This window comes from Oculina patagonica, chromosome 7, assembly GCF_052425735.1.
Source record: "Oculina patagonica isolate OP01 chromosome 7, crgOcupat, whole genome shotgun sequence".
Lineage (NCBI taxonomy): Eukaryota > Metazoa > Cnidaria > Anthozoa > Scleractinia > Oculinidae > Oculina > Oculina patagonica.
Genome location: NC_135764.1, coordinates 26,862,298 through 26,882,284, shown reverse-complemented (window position 1 = coordinate 26,882,284; position 19,987 = coordinate 26,862,298). Strand labels below are relative to the sequence as shown.

At 39.5% G+C, this 19,987-nt stretch overlaps 1 protein-coding gene across 2 annotated transcripts in view; it reads right to left on the bottom strand.

Moving 5' to 3' along the window:
• The window catches only part of LOC144660464 (polypeptide N-acetylgalactosaminyltransferase 13-like), a 142,213-nt gene extending 131,392 nt beyond the window's left edge, over nt 1-10,821 (bottom strand). The window contains exons 1-8 of one of the 2 annotated variants that reach the window (XR_013572094.1): nt 10,010-10,821; nt 8,994-9,169; nt 6,713-7,088; nt 5,926-6,043; nt 5,187-5,501; nt 4,011-4,112; nt 3,214-3,351; nt 2,350-2,752 (exon numbers count right to left, since the gene is read on the bottom strand). Coding sequence is in view for 1 of the 2 variants with exons in the window: in XM_078521092.1 (XP_078377218.1) it covers nt 2,594-2,752; nt 3,214-3,351; nt 4,011-4,112; nt 5,187-5,501; nt 5,926-6,043; nt 6,713-7,088; nt 8,994-9,169; nt 10,010-10,440 (1,815 nt within the window). In the remaining variant the exon portion in view is untranslated. Of the gene's footprint in view, nt 1-1,964; nt 2,753-3,213; nt 3,352-4,010; nt 4,113-5,186; nt 5,502-5,925; nt 6,044-6,712; nt 7,089-8,993; nt 9,170-10,009 lie in introns of those variants that run through there. The other variant, XM_078521092.1, reaches the window with a different exon arrangement.
• Between the last annotated feature and the right edge of the window lie 9,166 nt (nt 10,822-19,987).

Sequence of the window (19,987 nt, the reverse complement as noted above, 5' to 3'; positions counted from 1 at the left end):
AAAATAAAGTAAAGTAAATACAATTTCCTTGCAAATTCCATTTGAAATTGGTTTTTCATGAACAAAATCAACATTAAATATAACAATCTTTACAATAACTAACAAATAATGTCTTCGGAACTGCGTGTTACACGTTTTTATTTACAAAATAATTGCATTTCAGCCATTTTTGACTCGAGCAACTCTCACTTGCACGGCCAGAAAATCGGCCTAATTTTTTTTTCACGTAATGAAAAATTAAATGTGTGCTCTATAGACTTACCACTTACATTTTATAAAATAAAAAGTAGGGATCACCACGCGTTTTTAAAAGTTATACCAGTTGTTATCAGGTTCTATGAAATCGCTTTTGGGGTCTGTTACAGTTTTACTGTCCCCTCCCTAGCGAGTTGAATATTTGCATCTCGCGCGTGCACTACGCCATTTGTCACGGTTAGCAGTTTGCGGGTAACGTTTTAGCGCCTAGCGATTTGTTTTTAACTGTTAATGTGAGCCATTTTCAGTGGTTAGCGGTCAATGGTTACTGATATGTTGCTTTTCCGCTGTTTCTGGCTTAGGATATGTCCATAAACTGGATTTCGTCGCAGAGAAAACTTTCTTGATTTTTAGTCGCGCGCTTGTTCGCGTAGTCGAATTCGTCATTTTGAGCGAGCAAATTAATTAAAAGCGTGCGCGCCCAGTGTGATCGATGCATTGCGTGATGCGCAGAACAAGTGCGCAGTAACAATAGGAGGCACCGTCCTTAAAGAATAGAATTGTGGTGGTGGTGGTGGTGGTGGTGGTGGCGGTGGTTGTGGTGCAGTTAAACAATAGAATTGTGGTGGTGGTGGTGGAGTTATATATATATGTATTTATAGTGGTCATGCACTTGGTGGTTTAGGGCGCTGGTGTTGTAATCCGGAGGTCACCGGTTCGAGGCCTGCCCTGCCCTTGCGTCGATGTTATGATTCCAGAGCTATCACACATACACAAATAAGAAGAAATCAGAAATTACAAACTATTAACCACTTAATGACGAGCATGAAGACGATTATAAAGTTTTATCATTGTAACGCGTATATCGCACGACCGAAATAAAGGTTTTGGTTGACTTACAATCTGTATTTATCGTCTCATCATTAGTAAGGTTAGTTTCGTGGTGCTAAAAGTTCGCTTAAATCGTATAGTGTTTACTTTTAAAATTACTGAAAATCATTGTAATGTAATGTTGAACGATCGAAATAAAAGTTTTGCTTGAATTACAATCTGTATGTTTAGCGTCTAATTTTGTGTAAGTTTAACGAAAACTCGTGTTTATTTCCGAGGTCACTGAAGCGCGTACACTCTATTGTTTTTATGTTTTCGATTGGTCATGCTTTGTTCACTAGAGCACATCGAGTCTTAACCATTGTTTTAAAATAATAACGTCTGGAATAGAAAATATATGCAACTAGCCAACTTGCATAATTACAGAATTTAGTGATCTGACCGAAATGAATCGGTACTTATGCCTGTACTGTGAAATGCTGAAAACCGCTACCGCCATGAAGTAGAAAATTAAACTATGACATCACTGAACTTTACAAAGGTAATTTCGTTAAACAAAAAAGTGCCAGTGAACTGTTGATTTCGTAAACTAATTACTAGTTCAGGTTGATGCGAATTCGCGTGCAATTAATCTTGGCGTTAGTTGATTGAGGATCACGAAGTTATTTAATTCTAGTTTGGACTAGAAGCAAAAACTTACCAGAGATGATCCAAATATGCGGGATTATGAAAATGTGACTTTGGTCTTTCACAGCAAAACATTGCGCCAACCTGCTACATTCGAACTATTGCCCGAGTTAGAATGGAAACGAGACATAATCGATCCCATGACTTTTTGGTCGGGTGCTCCACAAAGCTTAAATATACCGATAATTTTGCCTTTAAAAAGACTAGATTCTTTAACCTATATCAAAATATTATTTTATTTTGCGACAATAAACAAGATGGAGGCCATACTGTCCCTATTCTATTTTAAAATTATGATCTCATCATTTGTTATACCCCGATGATGAAATTTTTCTATTTTTAGATTACGCCCCTAACCTTGCGCCCAATGATGCAATTTTTCTATTTTTAGATTACGCCCCATTTTTGATGACGTCACTAACGCCCCATTTTTGATGACGTCACTTACGCCTTATGACGTCACACACTTAATTAATTCCTGCCCACGTTAATGAGATTCCTGCCCACGGGAAAGGTAACCGCTGTCCTTAGTATACTACTCTACGTAAAACAAAACCAAAGAAAGCTCAGTTGGCCAATCACAGCAAAGGCACTAATGCCACGGACCAATCAGAACCTAAATCAAAAACACGCAACTCGTCCCGACACAACACGATTGGTTTGGTTTTGCTTTACGTGATTGGTTAATAGAACAGCACGTGTTAGCTTTTGATAGGTTGAAGCGTGTTGCATTCAGAAAGAGCTCAAAACCAAAGCAAACACATAACCACTTTCGACATTCGCGTAGCGGATAACTGCTCAAACATTGCGCCCGTTTCTGGACCTAATTGTCATGTCTAGCAATTACTCATTAGAAAATTATTCTAAAGAAAAGTTAGCGTTATAAAATTGTCCCTTGGGCATTTTTAGCTCTTTTTTCCTCGGGGTATTCGGTAAATCTCCATTTCTGCGTTTTACGGTCATCACATTTTCGCACGACCAAGCTTTCCCCTTCCACGTCCAGACAAACTTCGTAAAGTGAATGGCGAATCCGTCCGTCCTGTGATTAAAAAGACATATGAGCGACCAGTGAGTCGACTAAACCTATGTTTGAAAGCGAGTCTCTCTTAGCTTAAAGGTTCATTTGAACGGCGGTTTTAGTGGCGAATTTTTAAACTCGAAACAAATGTTCAAAAAAAAACTTTAATAAATATTAAAATAACTAACAATAACAGAAACTGTAACACTAACAAATTGTTGAAAGTTCGGTTACTTTAAAAAGAATTGTTCATTTCAGCAGTAATTATAGACATGTACGGTACGGTGAATGTTCATGAGTTTCTCTATTCGACTTCAATGACCTCAGTGTCACTTGCGTCACTGGCGATTATTAGAATAGCGGCGCATTTTAGAAGAGAGGTACTTATTAGAATGGGGGGGGAGCTTATTAACAAAAACACATCCGAAGGGGGGGCGCTTATTTGGAAGGAGGGCGCTAAATCGAATCATTACGGTACCTACCCTATCATGTTCCCATTTTTGGTTCCCGCCAAGTTTATGACAGTTGTATAACTGGACTTTGGTGTTTGGGTCGCCATTCACTAGATCCAAGCAAAGATCGTCATGCCAGAACTCCTGCTTTTTAGTGTACATGAAAAACTACAAGAAAAAGAAAAATAAGATGATGTAATAACAAATCAGATGATAAGAACAAATCAGACGCCAAAAAAAGCCAATCAAAACTTGCGTGCTCGCATGCTTTTTCTCGCGCTTCGCTTCGGCGGGAACGTGTCTCATAAGCTCATTGCGTTACTTAAGCCCTGACCAAACGGTAACGCAAGTGGACGCAAGTAGTTGCAAGTTGGACTTGCGTACGGACTTGCGTTGGCTGGCCAAATGGACTCGCAAGGGCACGCAAGTTGTCAAAAAAGCTTTTTAACTTGCGTTGACTTGCGATGACTTGCGTTCACTTTGGTCGAGATCAAATTTTCACGCAAGTCAGCACAAGTTTTTCACCGTTTGGTCACCCAACGCAAGTCAACGCAATTCTTGCTGTTTACTTCAGTTCTGAATTGCAACGCGCGCAGTAGCATTAAAATGGCTTTTTCACAACTTGCGCGCACTTGCGGGTCCGTTTGGTCTCGAGTTTGGTCAGCCAACGCAAGTCTGTACGCAAGTTCATGAACTTGCGCCTTTGGTCAGGGCTTTATGACTGCTGCTAATTATCACGATTTTGACTGATTTAATTTGGCTTACGGCACTCAGTTGAAAACGGCTTTAGTGCGCATGCAATTACACATGTAAGACGTCATTCGTACCTGGTTATTCCCCATACCATGGCACATATACATGCCGGGCTCTCCGCCGGGCTCATTTTTTGCCATAGTGTCCAAGCACTGGTTGGTGCCAAGATTACGAACCTACAAAAATATAAAAAAAATTATAAATTCTTTTATTAGACAAACCAGTAATTTAAAAAAATATCTCGTATCGAATTCAAATAATATCCTTAAAAAAAAGTAACAAAATCAAAAATCCGCTTGCAGCGTAATCAAAGGGTAGCACATGATGATATACCCAAGTTTAAAGGAGGTGTTGAAAACTCGGGTCCAGGACAGCAACGTTTCGTTTCCTTGCTGGAAATTATTCCTTGTTTTGTACCCAGTCTCCTTCAAGAAAAAAACTCGTCGCTTTTTCTCCGAAACACTGTGAGACTGATATACATTTCGCCGATAAAAAGTTAAACGTTTAGATACTTAAAGATGAATTCCAGTCCGTACTGCGCAGACTCGGGGTTTGTTTCCGTTTTTGTTTTGAATTCGTTGAAACGTTACACTTCGGCGACAGCATACATGAAATTTTTTAGTCCGCCATTACAGCTCGTTTCGTTCAAGAATTTCCGATGAGCTGAAACGTCGGTTTGAAATAGCGTCAAGGTTCTTCTACTCGTTATTATTTGTTCTGCAAGGATATCTGGCGTAAATAATGAAGAAAAACGTAAGTTTGTCGCGGAATTTTTAGTTTTGCTTGTAAACATTCCTTCGTGGTGGGCTCAGATAAACATTGCAGCCGAGATTGCGCAGTACGGACTGGAATTCATCTTTAACGTTTTCGATCTGTTCGAACATCATCAGGGAGCGTATGCAGATTGTTCTCACTCTGATGATGATCGAACAGATCGAAAACGTTTAGTATCAATTTTAACAACTTTTAACAGCTTTTACCTTAAGTTTTATTTTTTACTGTGAGACCGGTGCAGACTTGGACTGTGACGTAGAAAAGAAAAGAAGGGAAGGGAAAGAAAAGAAAAGAAAAGAAAGGAAAGGAAAGAAAAGAAAAGAAAAGAACAGAAAAGAAAAAGACAGGTAGAAAATCAAGAGTGCTCTAATTACTGTCCTAATTGATGTTCAGAGTTCAATGTGTAGCTGCTCAATATTTTTTTTTTTGCTCTAAATGACATGTGCTTATGGCTAAGAACATTTTAATCAACTCACCTCCCCCCGTCCGTACGGATACATATCCGGGACATCCAACTCAGGAATGATATTCTTCAGATACCAGTTAAAACTCTTGCAGTTAAGTTTCTTTCTAAGAGCTTTTCTGTCGGATACATCACCAAACGACTTTCCTTTCAGCTGTGGCCTCATTGCGTAGTAAATACTCTTGTATTCATCCATCCATACCTCCGCTAGTCTCATGTTATTCTTATCAATAGCTCCTTCGCCGATCTTGTACGGTTGACTCTCTCTGAACACGTGACCCACCTTGGAACAAGGCAGGATTTCGAGGGACCCCCCACACATCCAAATCTGAAAATGAAAAGCCATGATCAAGGTAAGAGGAAAGGTTTTGACTTCTACGTCCAAAGTTTGAAGTCTAAAACTTCCTTTTTGTAAACGTATTTCTTATACTTAGCATTGATTGTAAACTCGAGATTTAATAACTAGCGTGCAAAAACCCCAAAATAACAAAGTTAAAGAGACAATTTCTACTCAGCAGGCGATACCTGTTGAAAAGGCCCAGTGTAGACAAAATGTAACGCTATACCAGTCTCCCGGACCCCGAAAACGCTTCGAGTCATGTCGTAGTAATTGCTTTTGTTTTGTTTTCATTTTTTGTTTCAATATTTTGCAAGATGACGAATTGCTTATTTACACTTTTACTCTTAATAGAGTGAAATTTTACAAAGCCAAAATTATCAAGAATTAGAAGCAAATGAAACCATTTACCTACCCGGAACGACATTTCGACGTTCTCTCCTCCCCAGTAAGACATTTCAGTGTCATAAGAACCAATCTCATAGAAATACTTCCTGTCAATTCCAAACAACCCTCCGGCCATTGTGGGAGACCTAAAGAGAAAGGAGTACTTTAAAACACACCAAAAAAACTGTAACGTAACTGAAAGTTTTCAAGTGTCTTCGAAAATGTATCCTAAATTTTTCAAGTTTGACATTCGTAAATGCATTGGAACCTCGGCTTACAGACAACTTACGTAAGTGGAGATTAACTCATGATCCAAGCCACAAACAAACACTTCATTTTTAACATCCCATAAGTAGACACCTCTTCTTAGCGGACAGTGTACAGGTTAAAATGATAACGTTGACGATAGTGATAAGGACTACGATTATGACAATGATAGTGATAATGATAATGGTGATGACGATTAAAGTAGCGATACCTATAACGATAGAGCGATTTTCACTTGAGTGTCGAAAGAAAATTAGCATTTGCTTTGGTTTTGCATTGCTACACTTAGTGATGAGGTTATAAAACTCGCGCCACTTTCTCGTCCAATCAGAATTAAAACCAAAAACCAATCGTGTCTTGCCACAGGCGTTTTCCCGCGCTTTGCGCCGGCTACACGTATTAATTTGCTTCGAGTTTTGATTGGTTCACTGGATTGTCTGTATCCTTTGTGATTGGTCAAAGTAATAACTTTGCCTTCGTTTTTCGACACCCAATTGAAAACCGCTCCACCGATTAAGATTAAATAAAATGAGATGGGATAAACTTACCTAATAGGATCGGCATCGCTTTTTCGCCGTTGCTTCTCATAATCCGGCAACGCCCTCCACTTGAAGGTCAATTCCCAATTAAATATTCCTCTGTTGTAGCCTCCTTTACCTCTGGCATACGAAAACGTTCTTAAATCAACGACTTCAATATCCGGGGTAACAACAATTGTCCTGTCATGTGCGATCCTTGCGAGCAGCGGTTCTAACCAACCGTAGTTAGCCTCGCAATGAGAATCTAAAAAGACGAGAACGTCGCCTTTTGCTTGTTTGGCGCCAATAAGTCTGGCGCGAATCAACCCTTGACGTGTCTTTGCTCTGACAAGATGAACTTTGGGTAGCTGTTCGATGTAATCTTCTAGTTTTTTGTCGAGATGAGCTGAAAATAGGGAAGCAAAAAAAGAAAATTAGACAAGAGGAAGAAACGTTGCTGATGTTACTTGAAATAACAGTTCAAGCAGTTAAGCGGCGTTTAGGGTACACATGTTCGGCCAGGTTGTGTTTAAAGCAAGATAAGCGTGAATTTTGATTTACGCTCTTCACCTTTTCATAGAGGATTTCTGTTAATATTTTCAGTCCTCCAGTTTTGACCTCGACTAATCTCAAACTGCACAAAACATTAGCAATAAAAACACTTTTAAGTAAAAGAAACTTTCTTCTCGGGTAATTTTTATACCTGAGTAAGCTTATTTAATCGCCTTTCGATTAACCCGGTCCTGTGGGTCTGTGTAGCTAACGCCTTTGAAATTACCAGCCCTAAGCTAAAACCCAGTCTCATGCCGGGAGTTAGGCTGAGGGCGCGAGAATACTGGAAAATCAAACTTGGCTTTTTCGTTGCGCGCCGGCGATCATAGGAAAATAAGCGAACGGTGAATTCCCGAGTAGAATGGGATAGTTATCTCACCCCACTCATTCTACCTTCGCCCGAGAAATTGAAAATTTACCACCAACGACGCAGGCTGCTAAAAAATTGTCTCCCAAACTTTTCTTATTTCACCAATGTATACGAGTCGTTAAGATCTATGCGCTAGTCAATCAAGATAAAATAAAAATTTTCTCTTGAGTCAATTTAAAAACCATGACCGTGTTTTCCACTTCAGTTCGCAGATATTAAATACTCAGGAATTGCTCTAGGCGTTAATGCCGGGTCCTTAAAGGCCTGAAACAGAGCAAAAACCCCCCCCCAAAAACCCAAAAAAAAACTACCGCTGAATTATTCACCGTGGTGGAGGTGAATATCGATGGATATAACCGTCTGTGCTGTGAATTATTGTTATCATAGAGACCAACTTTCAGATCTTTGTTGAATATAGGCAGTGAAGAGAAAAAGTGAGCCAGTTTTGCAATCTTATTACGTCCTGATTCAAAACATCGACAGAAAAAAATAAACAAATAAACAAAAAGTAACAAAATACATCAACATAAGCGTGCCGTAAACTTCAAAAGCGATAGTTGTGAAGCCAAAAAAAAACTTTCATTTTAGTTCGTTTTAATGGTAATCGTTCTGTGTGTTCCTAGGGCTTCTCACACCTGTTTAAATATAGCAAACAGGTGTTGTTAGCTAGTTTAATTTTGATTTGTCTACTTGTCCAATATTGACCAGTGACAACGAAGCACGTTTCTTTATAGACTTTACTACTGAGATTGAACTGTTAACGCGGCCGGGGGTACACCTGAAGGCAGGCTTAATGCAAATATCTCCTTCGCGTTTTTTCCGGTGTTTTGTAAATTTTTGGGTAATTTTCGGGGATGTTTGAGAGGAGATAGTTTTTCGCAAAGGACTAGTAGAATCAAGAAAAAAAGAAGATTTAATGTGATTTTAAAATAAGAATTTGAAGTTAAAATTAATAGATGGACATCAAAACAGTCCCCTGACAACCCGGGGTGCTCCTTTTACCATTACCTTTTACCATCCCTTCTTTAACCCTCTTAAAATTTTATTTAAATTCAGGTCTTCCACCACCTTAATAGGAGCAGTCTACAGGCGCGTTTACACGAGAGAAAAATTTGGATACGGACCCGTCAGAAAATTGATCCGGACCTGACCACTTTTGTAGAGAAACAGTCAAATCAAAACGGGGCCATAGGCGCCTATGGCCCCGTTTTGATTTGACTGTTTCTCTACAAAAGTGGTTAGGTGCGGACCCTTTTTGTGACAGGTCCGTACCCAAATTTCTCTGTCGTGTAAACGCGCCTTACATCCCCTCCGTGACCGGCCCCCGAAGGGGAAGCGGGAAAGCCGGAAGAGGATAATAAGGGGAGGCTGGCCCCCTAGTTTCCTTACCGTATCCGTCGAAGTTACTGTGATCATCCACCAAAATAATTTCCTTCAAATATTCTGGCGGCGATCGCGCTAAAACCGTGTGCACTGTCCGTAAAAGTGTCGACCACGCCTCGTTGTGAAAAATAATAATGACACTAGCGCTAGGAAGCTGTGTCGGGTACTTCAAACTGAGGCACCTGTGAAAATGAAACAACAGGACGCGTTATTAGTAGTGTTGCGTGACACTCACCACAAACAAAGTCGAACCAACTGTGATTTGCATTTTCGATATCAGAAAATCTTTGCTGCGAAGAACTTGAAATTATTAAAAGCGCTAACGATGTTTTAATTCTTGTAGATTTTTTAGTTAGTCATAGTATGGTTAGATGAGGTATACAATGAAACTGTAAAATTCATAATCGAAATAAAATTTAAAACATAGTATTACGCACGGCTGTCGAGAATTTGTTCGCTAATTCAATGCGGAAAATTTAGATACTGGGAGGTTATTTAATCAATATTCACTAACGATCATTTCAAAGATTGAGATCGCTTTCTCCTTGCTCTTAGTGGCTTAATAAGGCAAGTTTTGATTTGGCTGTAACTATTTTTGAGTCGCCTACTGTTTTTCCAAGTATTTTGTCTTCGATTTGTTAAAACCACCAGCAACGAACACGTAAATTGAAGCGACAACGTAAACATTACCGAAATCTAAGCTGTAAACCTCTATTTATTACGTGGATGATTTGCCTGCTGAAAACTTTTACTCTTATTTTGTCGATGAAAAATACATTTAAAATTACGGCAAAGTATTTTTAAACAACCAGATTTTGATCTTTGATCGCTGTAAAACCGATTCATCAATATTTTATACCAGCATCAATTTTGTGGCTGAGCGAGTTGTAGCCGGAAATTGTTTCGCCGCTGGATGAGTCAAAACTTCAAAGAATAACAAAGATCAAAAACAGTCTGGAAACAATTAACCACGACAACACAATGATACTCTAGAACTTGGTTATTAACTAGCTTTAACTTACTCTTCTGGTCGATTATCGGGGATTGCTCTTTCCAATGAAATTTTAGCGCTGGCCAATTCGTTGAAACTATATTTCTTGTATCCTTCCTTTTCCTTGCTTACTTCGTCTGCATTGTCTTTGTCATTATATACTGCTATTCCCTGTTCACCGAGTCCACCGGGATTCGGAGGAATAATTGTCACGTAAAACGATTTGAAGTCCTCGATCGACAACTCATCTGAGGTTTTCGAAGCGAGCGCAACAGCTTTCTCCCGTGACTTCCATGCTTGAGGTAGTTGATTCCTCCCTTGCGAAAGTTCGACGTTTATACGGTTCGTGTAGCTCAAGAGTATTAACTCTATCGTTAGCCAAAACGCTGAAGTGAAGAAAATTGTCACTAAAACATATCGTCTTCTGGTTGAATAAATCATTTCTACGGACGACCATTTCATTCGCGAAGCATTGTTCTGCTCATTAGATCGCGGTGACAAATTTCACGGAACAGCAAATCTAAGGTCTGTTGCGAAGCGCCACCTCACAATGAATTGCTTCTAAAATCTTGAAAAATTAACCGTAGAACGAAATGGGGCAACGGGTTCATGTTGTCCCCTCCTCTACCTTGTCAACAGATTGCTTGTGGGTCAAGAAAAAATGCCAGCTGACAGCCGCCTATTTAACGCAAGAGTAATTCTGTTGCGTGAAAACGTGTGAAAGCGGACGACTTCCGGTGTCGACACCAGCGCTGAAATTTTTCAAACGGGAATCCCCGCTAAATGTCAACGAATGAACTTAGCGATGAACTTTTGGAAATATAATGAGACACTGAACGTATCGCTGTACTTAGTTTCGTGTTCGACCCTAAACAGGCACAGCGACGCTCCGCTAACATATGGAAATGTAATATCATGAAGTGTCACGCAAATTCCTGTGGAAAGTCGTGTCACGCAAACTTTTAACATGCTGTATTTTATCAGGCACACAATGTGTACGTGTGACTATAAGCTTGTGGCTTTTATTATATGTTTGCTCGATTGCTTGTTTGTTTGTTTATTTAACTAAGGGTGTGACTTTCGGTTGTCGGCCGTTGTCGTTTGTGCGAGTATTTTTTAAAGTGGTACTATGATCAAAATTTTACCTTCCCTTTTCTCTTCGGTTTTTGAAAGTACTTACATTAAATAGTAACCTTGCCAAATTTTAAGTTCAAATTCGAATTGGAAGACCACTTATTTCACGCGTAAACTTCGGCTTTGGCTTGCCGCCATTACTAGATTCAAAAATGTCCGAGGACCAAATAGAGATCTGGAACTAGTTGGGGCGAGAGCATGCTGACGTCATATGCGCATCAACAAAATGGCTTCTTCGAAGGCTGGAGTGACCGATCTGGAAAAACATTGGTTTTCTTTTTAATCTGTAGTGATGTAGAAGCCGTATCTACTGCGAAAATGTTTTTAAACATACTTCAGGGCATCTCCAGGTCACTTTTGCACAACATAGTGGCAGAAAACATTTCAAGAGGCGGAATTTTTAACTCGCCCGAACCACGCAAGATGAATAATAGATCGTCTGATAACTTTGAGGGAAACTTGTACTCTTGGAAATGCTTTATAGATATTTCTCCCTGCAACCTTTGCGAGGTTAACTTCTTCAACTATCCAAGGGAAGTGAATAGAATAGAATGCTTCGAATTATCTACAGTGAGTTTACTGTATTCGCTCCTTTTTAGAAGCAAAACATTGGGTGAGTGGCGTAATTTACTTCTGTTGCTAAAGCTCTCGTGTTCTAGAATAGTCATTTTTAAATTTATTGTAAATACTTCATGTCAAAAAGGTAATTTTTGGGCAAATCGGCCTGTATGTTCCTGAATTATATCCTCTATTGTACAAATAAACTTAATAAATTCGCACGAGGCGGTACATTATGTGAAAGTACATACAGAGGATGCAAACCCTTAGCAATATCTTTTTACTGATTATGTACTGAAAATGTTTCCATTGTAGTCCTCTGTATACACTGTTTATTGGTCACTTGTTTATTTCTGCCATGCAATATAAAACACTACAGTAGGACTGTACTTCATTGTGCACTTATAGTATTCATAAACATTTTTTGAGAAGTAATCTCAGGATAGAACAGTGTTAGCCTGTCTCAGAGACATACATGCTATCCGGATTTTACTCAGTATATCTTTATTATACTTAAGTACAACAGGGGCCATGAGCTATAATTATGACCTGTGCCAATCACTCATGCTGTGTGCAGCAGAGCACCGATGAAATCCTAGCTACTCTTTATTTTAAGTTTGCAATATATTTATTTTTGGCATGCTCTTTTTGTTCATAAGTTAAGAATGTAGTAGCCAACAATAAATCATGTGAATGTGCCGGAGAACCCCTGAGCTGCTGATCCATCATAATTTCTAACACAAGTACAGTCAAATCTGTACCATAAATAAAAATGTTGTATTGATTGAGGTGAGCTGGCCTAAGTGTAAGTTGTCGGACTCCGGATCAAGCGGTTCAGGTGTGGACTCTTACTCGTGTCATTGTGCTGTGTTCTTGGGTAAGACTACTCTCATGGTGCCTCCTCTCCAAGTGTAGAATGGGAACTGGCAAATTGATGGTGTGACGAGGGCATGCAAGTCCTTGGTGGGCAACTAGACTTGCATGCAGACCTTGCCTTTTTGTAACAAGGGGGCAATTTTGAGGTCACACAGGACCCTTGCAACCATTATATATGTATTTATTTAAAGAGTATACATGAACTGCGAAGCCGACAACAAATACAGTCAAACCTGTACCATAAATAAAAATGTTGCATAGCAATGGGGTAGTTGTTTTGATTTAGGTGCGGTGACCTAATGGTCACTGCGCAAGACTCTGAATCAAGCTGTTTAGGTGTGAGCCCAGACCAGTGTCATTACATGTATGTGGGGGGAGTGGGGAGGTTAAACCTGTGATGCAATTGTACTTCCATCTCATCCAGGTTGCTTAATCCTACTTAAACCAAGATATGCTTTGGCCTGATGGGCAAGCAGGCTTGCATGCAGACTTTGCCTTTTTGCATCAAGGGAGCAATTTATTTAGGGTGGTACACGGAGCTGGCTTGTTTACAGTCACGTTAAGTTAACACAAGATTAGTCCCAAAATTGAACTCTCAATTACATACACATACTGCAGATGCACAATGTACTGCCAGTGATATTCTCTAGAAAGAGCCACTGTCATATTGCATATGATACCATAAAAAATATTTTCTTGAGTAGATGCCAGACCCCGACTCACCGCAGGCTTCATTTAAATGCCGGTTCAAAAATGGAAACGTTTGATCAAGGTCCCAATGTTTGTTTGAGGTCCAGGTGTTCCCGTTTATGAACTTAAAACTTTATACCCTTAATATTATTTTACTTGTTCCCATGTTGTGCATATATTGTTTCAGTTATTTTTATCATCAAAAAATCACGGTGCCAAGAGGAAAACAAATGGGTGAAATGAATAAGAAAAACTACTCCTACCCAGTTTTGCTGCTACTTGTGGGACAGTTTCATAACATTATCAGTAAATAGAGTGAAGGACTCTATACAGCATTCAAATGGTTTTCTTATTTTAAGAAACAGGAATACTGAATGCTGGCTGAAGCTAGATATCTGAAGTGTTATTACCCATTAAAACACTTAGTTTTAAAGAGGTTTATTACCTGTATTGTAGTCAAGGAAGGTAAAACTGTATAAAACTCAAGGAGCTAAATCCATTGATCACCTGCACCTCTTGTTGACTTTAATTTTTCTGTATAAATTTTACATTATTTCATGTTTATAAAGCTTTTTTCGGAATAAACAGCTGAGATAGATTTTATGCCCATGGCGTGTATGATAGATTACAAGAGTGAAAACAACAGTAAAGATCATTTCAATCCTTCGCAAACGGCGATAGCAACCTACATGTATATATATGCAGAGCTCTCTATTAATTCAAATATTGCAGACATTTTATCCTAACTATTCAATGTCGTTCTCATCATACCATGTATTCAAACGTATGTAGTCCATGAATCGCCGTTCCTCTTCGTTCTTCGAGGCTTCTTCGATCGGTGCTTCGATTGGACAAGAAGACGACAGCATCGAATGAAATAAATATTGAAGTATTTGCATACAAACATTGCCCTTTAGACCGACGTCAAACGGCTTTAAATTCTCATTATAAGAAACGATACCGCTAAATTGCAATGTCTCTTCGTCGCGGCTCTCTTGGGTTTCGTCGCCGGGCAAACTAGACGAAGAATTTGTCGACGAAATACCTTTTATAACCCTGTTAATTCTCAGTATATTCTCTCTTGGAACACTCGAAGCTCGAAGCGACGATGCGCATATGACGTCACGGACCAACTCATGCATAAATCCGCTTGTCAGTACAGTCGCTGGCTCACTTTAGACGTCCGAGTAATGGCGGACGGGTTTTCCACGATTTTCGGCAAGCTATTTCAAGGCTTATATTGCTCGCAACGTTCTAAATTCTAGCGCGCTAGTTAAATATAGACTTATTGAACAAATTGACTTTAGAAAAAGACGAAAAGAAAAACAAAAATTTTGGTCATAGTAGCACTTTAAAACGCGCATTACTCCCAAAGGCTAGGATCTGGGGCGAGCAACAAATTACGAGTGGGATTAGGAAGAGACGCTAAAACTCTGCTTCAAAAACGGCGATTCCCACTCCAAGTGACCAAATCCCATTCCCAGTGACCCAAATCCCATCATCCCAAGTATTGCCTCCGATGTTTCTCAGTTTGTTTTCTACTAGTAGTCAAATACACAGTTATGACACAAGAATAGCCAAGCGTTATCGACCATATTACTGTCGTTCAAATCTAAAGCAGCTTACAATACTTTTCCAGGGTCCTAAAATTTAGAATTCTCTACCAGAATCGATCACTGGTTCAAGTAGCTTCTCTTCTTTTAAGAAAAAAAAAATGATTAAATTTTTAATGAAATGAGTCTGAAATTGGCCTAGCTGCACATTCACAGCGAAATTACTAACAAATTGCTAACCCGAGGTGGCCTCCCCTATAAGCCTGGTGGTTTCCTGGAGGTCTCCTCGCCCTATCTACTTTAGCTATATTGTACTTATTCGTTGGCAAATAAATGGTGATGATGATGATGATGATGATGATGATGATGATGATGAAGATGAAAATTTGGCCAAATCCCAGTTCCCATTTTACCACTTCAGGCCCCTCCTAAAAAGCCTTTCTGTTTAATTAAATAATTTGAGTCAAAACTTGGCCGTAGTGTCTTGGTTCAACAATTAAAATAGCTTCTATTCAGGGAAAAAAAATTACATTAGGTTAATTTCTAATATTGAGCTTTCATTTTCGTCGCGCGCTTGGTAAATGGTCACCGTCACGCTGTCACCGTAACTCTATTGGTGTGACCTTCACCATATCGGTGCCGCTCTGCGTGAAACAAAATGTCAAAATGGCGTCTCCATAACGAGCTTATTAATTTTTGTCCAAAAAAAAGAGTTTATGTTTATGTTTATGAAACATTTGTATGGATTTTGAGCCATGTTCCAAGGTCCATAACTTCTCTGTTCATCCTAAAAGCATCAAACTTGGTCAATACCTGAATCTCATAGGGATCTTTCATGTGGTGATTCGAAACTCGCATTTATAAATCCCTGCGCAACTTCGGAATGGCCAATAGTAGAGTTACGAAAGTAATGATCGTCGTTACTTTCGGACTTAGCTACCTTTTACTGCCTCTACTTTCAGAGAGTTTTTACTCTCAGCAGGCCTGTAACCAGGATTTTGCATGGGGAGGTGCGTATGAGCGCCTCCGGCGCGAAATCTTGAGGGCCACAGGCGCGATTACGTAGGGGGGTCTGGGGGTACCTCCCCCAGGAAATTTTGAAAAATAGGTTATCTGAGACAGCATTTCGTGCGTTTCGAAGACAGTTTGTTAGGAAAAAGGCAGGTAAAAATAAAGGTAACAACGACAATAATTCTGGTACATTTTTAAATTCAATTCATATTTTTCAAAAAAAAAAACAGAACCATGAAAACGTAATTTACAATTTATTTAGCTAACAATGACGGTGGTACATAGACGGTGGTACATAGAAGGAAGACAGGAAAAAGATAACTTTCTTCATTTCAGTGTCAAAGGATAATTACTTAAATCAGCCAGAGTTGGTTTGTTGATCTTGTAGCACTCTGGCAAGCTCCAACCTGCTTGGGTGCTTCCGAGCCCAACAAGTACCTAGTCTCCTCTTTTTTTGGTAGTGCCTGGGAACATTAATGGAACTTCGAACGGTTCGACTATGAAGGACATTAGGTAGAATGTATCGTTGAAATTAACCTAGAATCACACAAATTGGTCCAAAATATACCACACAAATCTACAAATGGTTGACCTACAAGTGCTTCAACCCAAAGGACCATATTGAATGTAAATAGTCGAAGTACAGAAATACCATTTCCCTTTATTTATTTATTTTAAAATAATATATTTTTTTTCACAATAAGCGGACTTCCAAGGCTCGTGGGGGGGGGGGGGGTTGCGGACGCACCCATCGCATCCCCCCCCCCTCCCTACGGGCCTGCTCAGTTAGCAAAAACGTTTATTGCGTCTAAATCGCACCGGATCGATTCCAAATCGAACTGGATCGATTCTTAATCGACCCGGATCGATTCCGAATTGATCCGGATCAATTCCAATCGATCTGGATCGATTCCGAATGGAACCGAATCGATTGGATTGATCCATATCGTTTGCGAATCGATCAGGATCAATTCCAAATCGGACTGGATCGATTCCGAGCCGAACTGGATCGGTTCCAAATTGAACCTGATCGATTCCAAATAGAACCGGAGCTTGCTCCGGCAATTTTTTTTTACGCCCACTTTGGACACTTAGTTTCTTTTTGCGAATTTTATGAAAGAGGAAAAAGGAAAATGTTCGTTATAATGTGCCCCGGGGTGGAATCGAACTCGGGTCGTCTGCCTGAAGAGAGAGTGTGATACCGCTACGCCACCGGGAGCCGGCTCCCAGAATTCGTAAATTTTAACTATATATCGTGTTTCCCTTAGAAATATCGATAGCTGACCGTAAACAGGCTAACCAAAGTGCATAGTAGGCTAACCGAAGTGCATAGTAGGCTAACCGAAGTGCATAGTAGGCTAACGGAAGTGAATAGTAGGCTAACCAGAGTGCATAGTAGGCTAACCGGAGTACATAGCAGGCTAACCGGTACTAGTTACCAGTCGACGACCGTAAGTGGCGGCCATCTAGAAGTGGGCGTAAAAAAAATTGAGCGATTCTGAATCGAACTGGACGATTCTTAATTTAACCAGATCGATCCCAAATCGAACCAGCTCGTTTTAAATTAAAAAACAACTTCGCTACCTCTTAAAACATTGGTTTCGTGGGAACTGGTTGTTGCAATGATAACATCAAAACAAAAATTAATAAACCATCTGAATGCAATGGTCACTGGCCAGGACTTGTGCGCATGCGCAGAGCCTATTACCCGTGAAGTGGCAGCCATGGACAGCAAACGCACAAGAGAGAAGAAACTGCATCTCTTTTCTTAATTTTTTATTCAAAAACCCTTAAAAATACTTAAAAGAATCAGCCGCTCTTGTGTTCGAGATATCTTGCAAAGTCCCTTTAACTTCTTTAAAAACCGTAAAAGAGCCAAATTTTAACCGTTAACCGTAAAAGCCACCACCCCATTGAGACCTCATGACAGTGAAAACCGTGATTACTAGCTGCATAAAAACCTATGGGCTTCATTTTGCTGCAATTACTACAAGACATTCCGTATTTGTTTCAATTGAGAGCCTGGTTGGAAACTCAGATATCAGTTCAATTTTAGGTTTTTTATCAGTTAAAATTTCAGTCCATTTCTCCACTATTTTTTTTCAATTTTGCAGCTCTCGTGTCACAGCTATCAGTTAAAAATAATGTCATTTCTCAGCCGAAAGTTAACATTTTGACTAATTCTAACAGAACCTCTGATAGTCGTTGCAAATCTCAAAGTTTTAGTTGTTCTCTTGGAAAAGACATATTGCTCTCTCGATGCTCTCACAGTTCCACTTTCTGTCCACCTGGGATAGACTGGCACGCCTTCTAGCAGCGCTGGCACCAATTGCAGTGCTTCACCTTATTAACCCCCCATAAGGTTTTATCGTAATTTTGGAAAGAAGATTTACTCTACAATGCTGAAACTTTCAGTAGCTGTTCATTCATCCCTTGCAAAAATTTTGATGGCAATGCAACGTCATAATTACAGGCAAGTCTGGCCAAAAATCGTCAATTTTAACATTTTTCTTGATTTTTCCTGTATCTTGAAACAGAATTGTAAGATTTGCTTATTTTTATATTCCATAAGCATTCTGGCATGATTTTACATCAAATTTCGTTATTTCCTGACTTTCTAAGAAAATGGTGAAATCCAAGATGGCGGATCCAAGATATAGCGGCTCTTATGACGCCACAGCCAACAAAAATTATGTCATCTTGTAGAGTAAGCTAAAGGGCTTTCTACTCAGAGCAAAATAATTTCGCTGCAGCCTTAATAGAACAAAAACCCTGGGGAGGGGTTCCATCGACCCCCCCCCCCCCCTTCCCCTTGTACTATGGTGGGGGTTTGAGTTTGCTTGTACGTCCGAGGGTTAAACAAGAAGACCGCTTTGTAAATGGTAAAAAAAAAAAGCCGGCGATGCATTTCGATGACTATGACACGGTTTTCCAGCCTTAACTTCTTATTGGCAGGTCCAGTGGAATTTTTTGTGAGGCTTCCCCGGGGATTTCAGAGTAGAAGGTAATATGGCAATAAAATAATGGGGAACAAGGGAACGAAAGCAGCGGTGTCTCTGATATTTTATAATTAGGGAACGAGGATCATTAAAATCAACAAAAAACTTTTAGGGAACAGGAGGGGATTGTTTTCGGGAACAAGGGATCCCCACCCTACCTGCGAGAACCTCTTTCGTGCCTTAGGCGTCAAAGAAGACATAAGTAAGCTATTGAGATAATTTTTAAGGCTAATGAGATTTATTATTTATTTTTAAAATTATATTGCTAGTGTAAAATCTCATTTAAGACCTCTATTTTTCCAAATTGGGCCGTCATCACATGCTCCCTTGCTCACTATTATTAAAATACTTGAGGGGGAGAGTCTGCGCAATCGGTTTTTATCATCCAATTTATTCCAAATTGAACAGTAGTACGAAACCAGCATTTTAAAGTGTTTTTATCGTTACTGAGGGATTAATAATTAAAGGCTGCACAAATTAGAGAAAATTAAATGGAATACGCAAACCCGTATTTTTAGTCTCTTTTCCAAGCCAAATATGTGGGTCATGTGGTAAAGATATTAAATGAGTCGAAGCTTCTATACTTGGCAAGACCAAAAGGTGTATGATATTTGTTGAAAAAATTCTTACTAAAATGGTCACATATGCTATCTCTAGAAATGGCCAAGTTGATCCTCTGGCGTAATCGATTCGCGGGGAAAAATGAATTGACGCCGACAGCTAGTAAAATTGCCATCTGCCGCTAAGAGAAAAAACATTGTATCCAAAGTTTTTTCGTGGCTCCTTCATTCTTGGTCTCCTATCCCTCTTTTGTGCTAGTTTTTCGACCGTTAGTAAAATTGATCATGAAGATTTCCGCCTCATAACATAACAAGAATGGGCATTTCCAGTGTTGAAGTGTTACAGAGTTGATCAATGAAAACGTGCAAAGAATTAATTTGTTTTGCTTTTTTTGTCCAGTACTATCTTACGATCGGGCCACTTTTTCCTGCTTTTTTGTTCTCTTATAAATAAGGTGGGTTTTTTTTCCTCGCAATTACGTTGAGACAATTGTAAATAAAATTACACCCGGAAAAAATTAAACATGTTAAATCCCCCTTGGTAGTAGATAAGCTCAATATCTGCACCCTACAGTGATATGACAAAGCTGGCTTTACAAAAATAACACACTGAGGATTTGAAATTTTC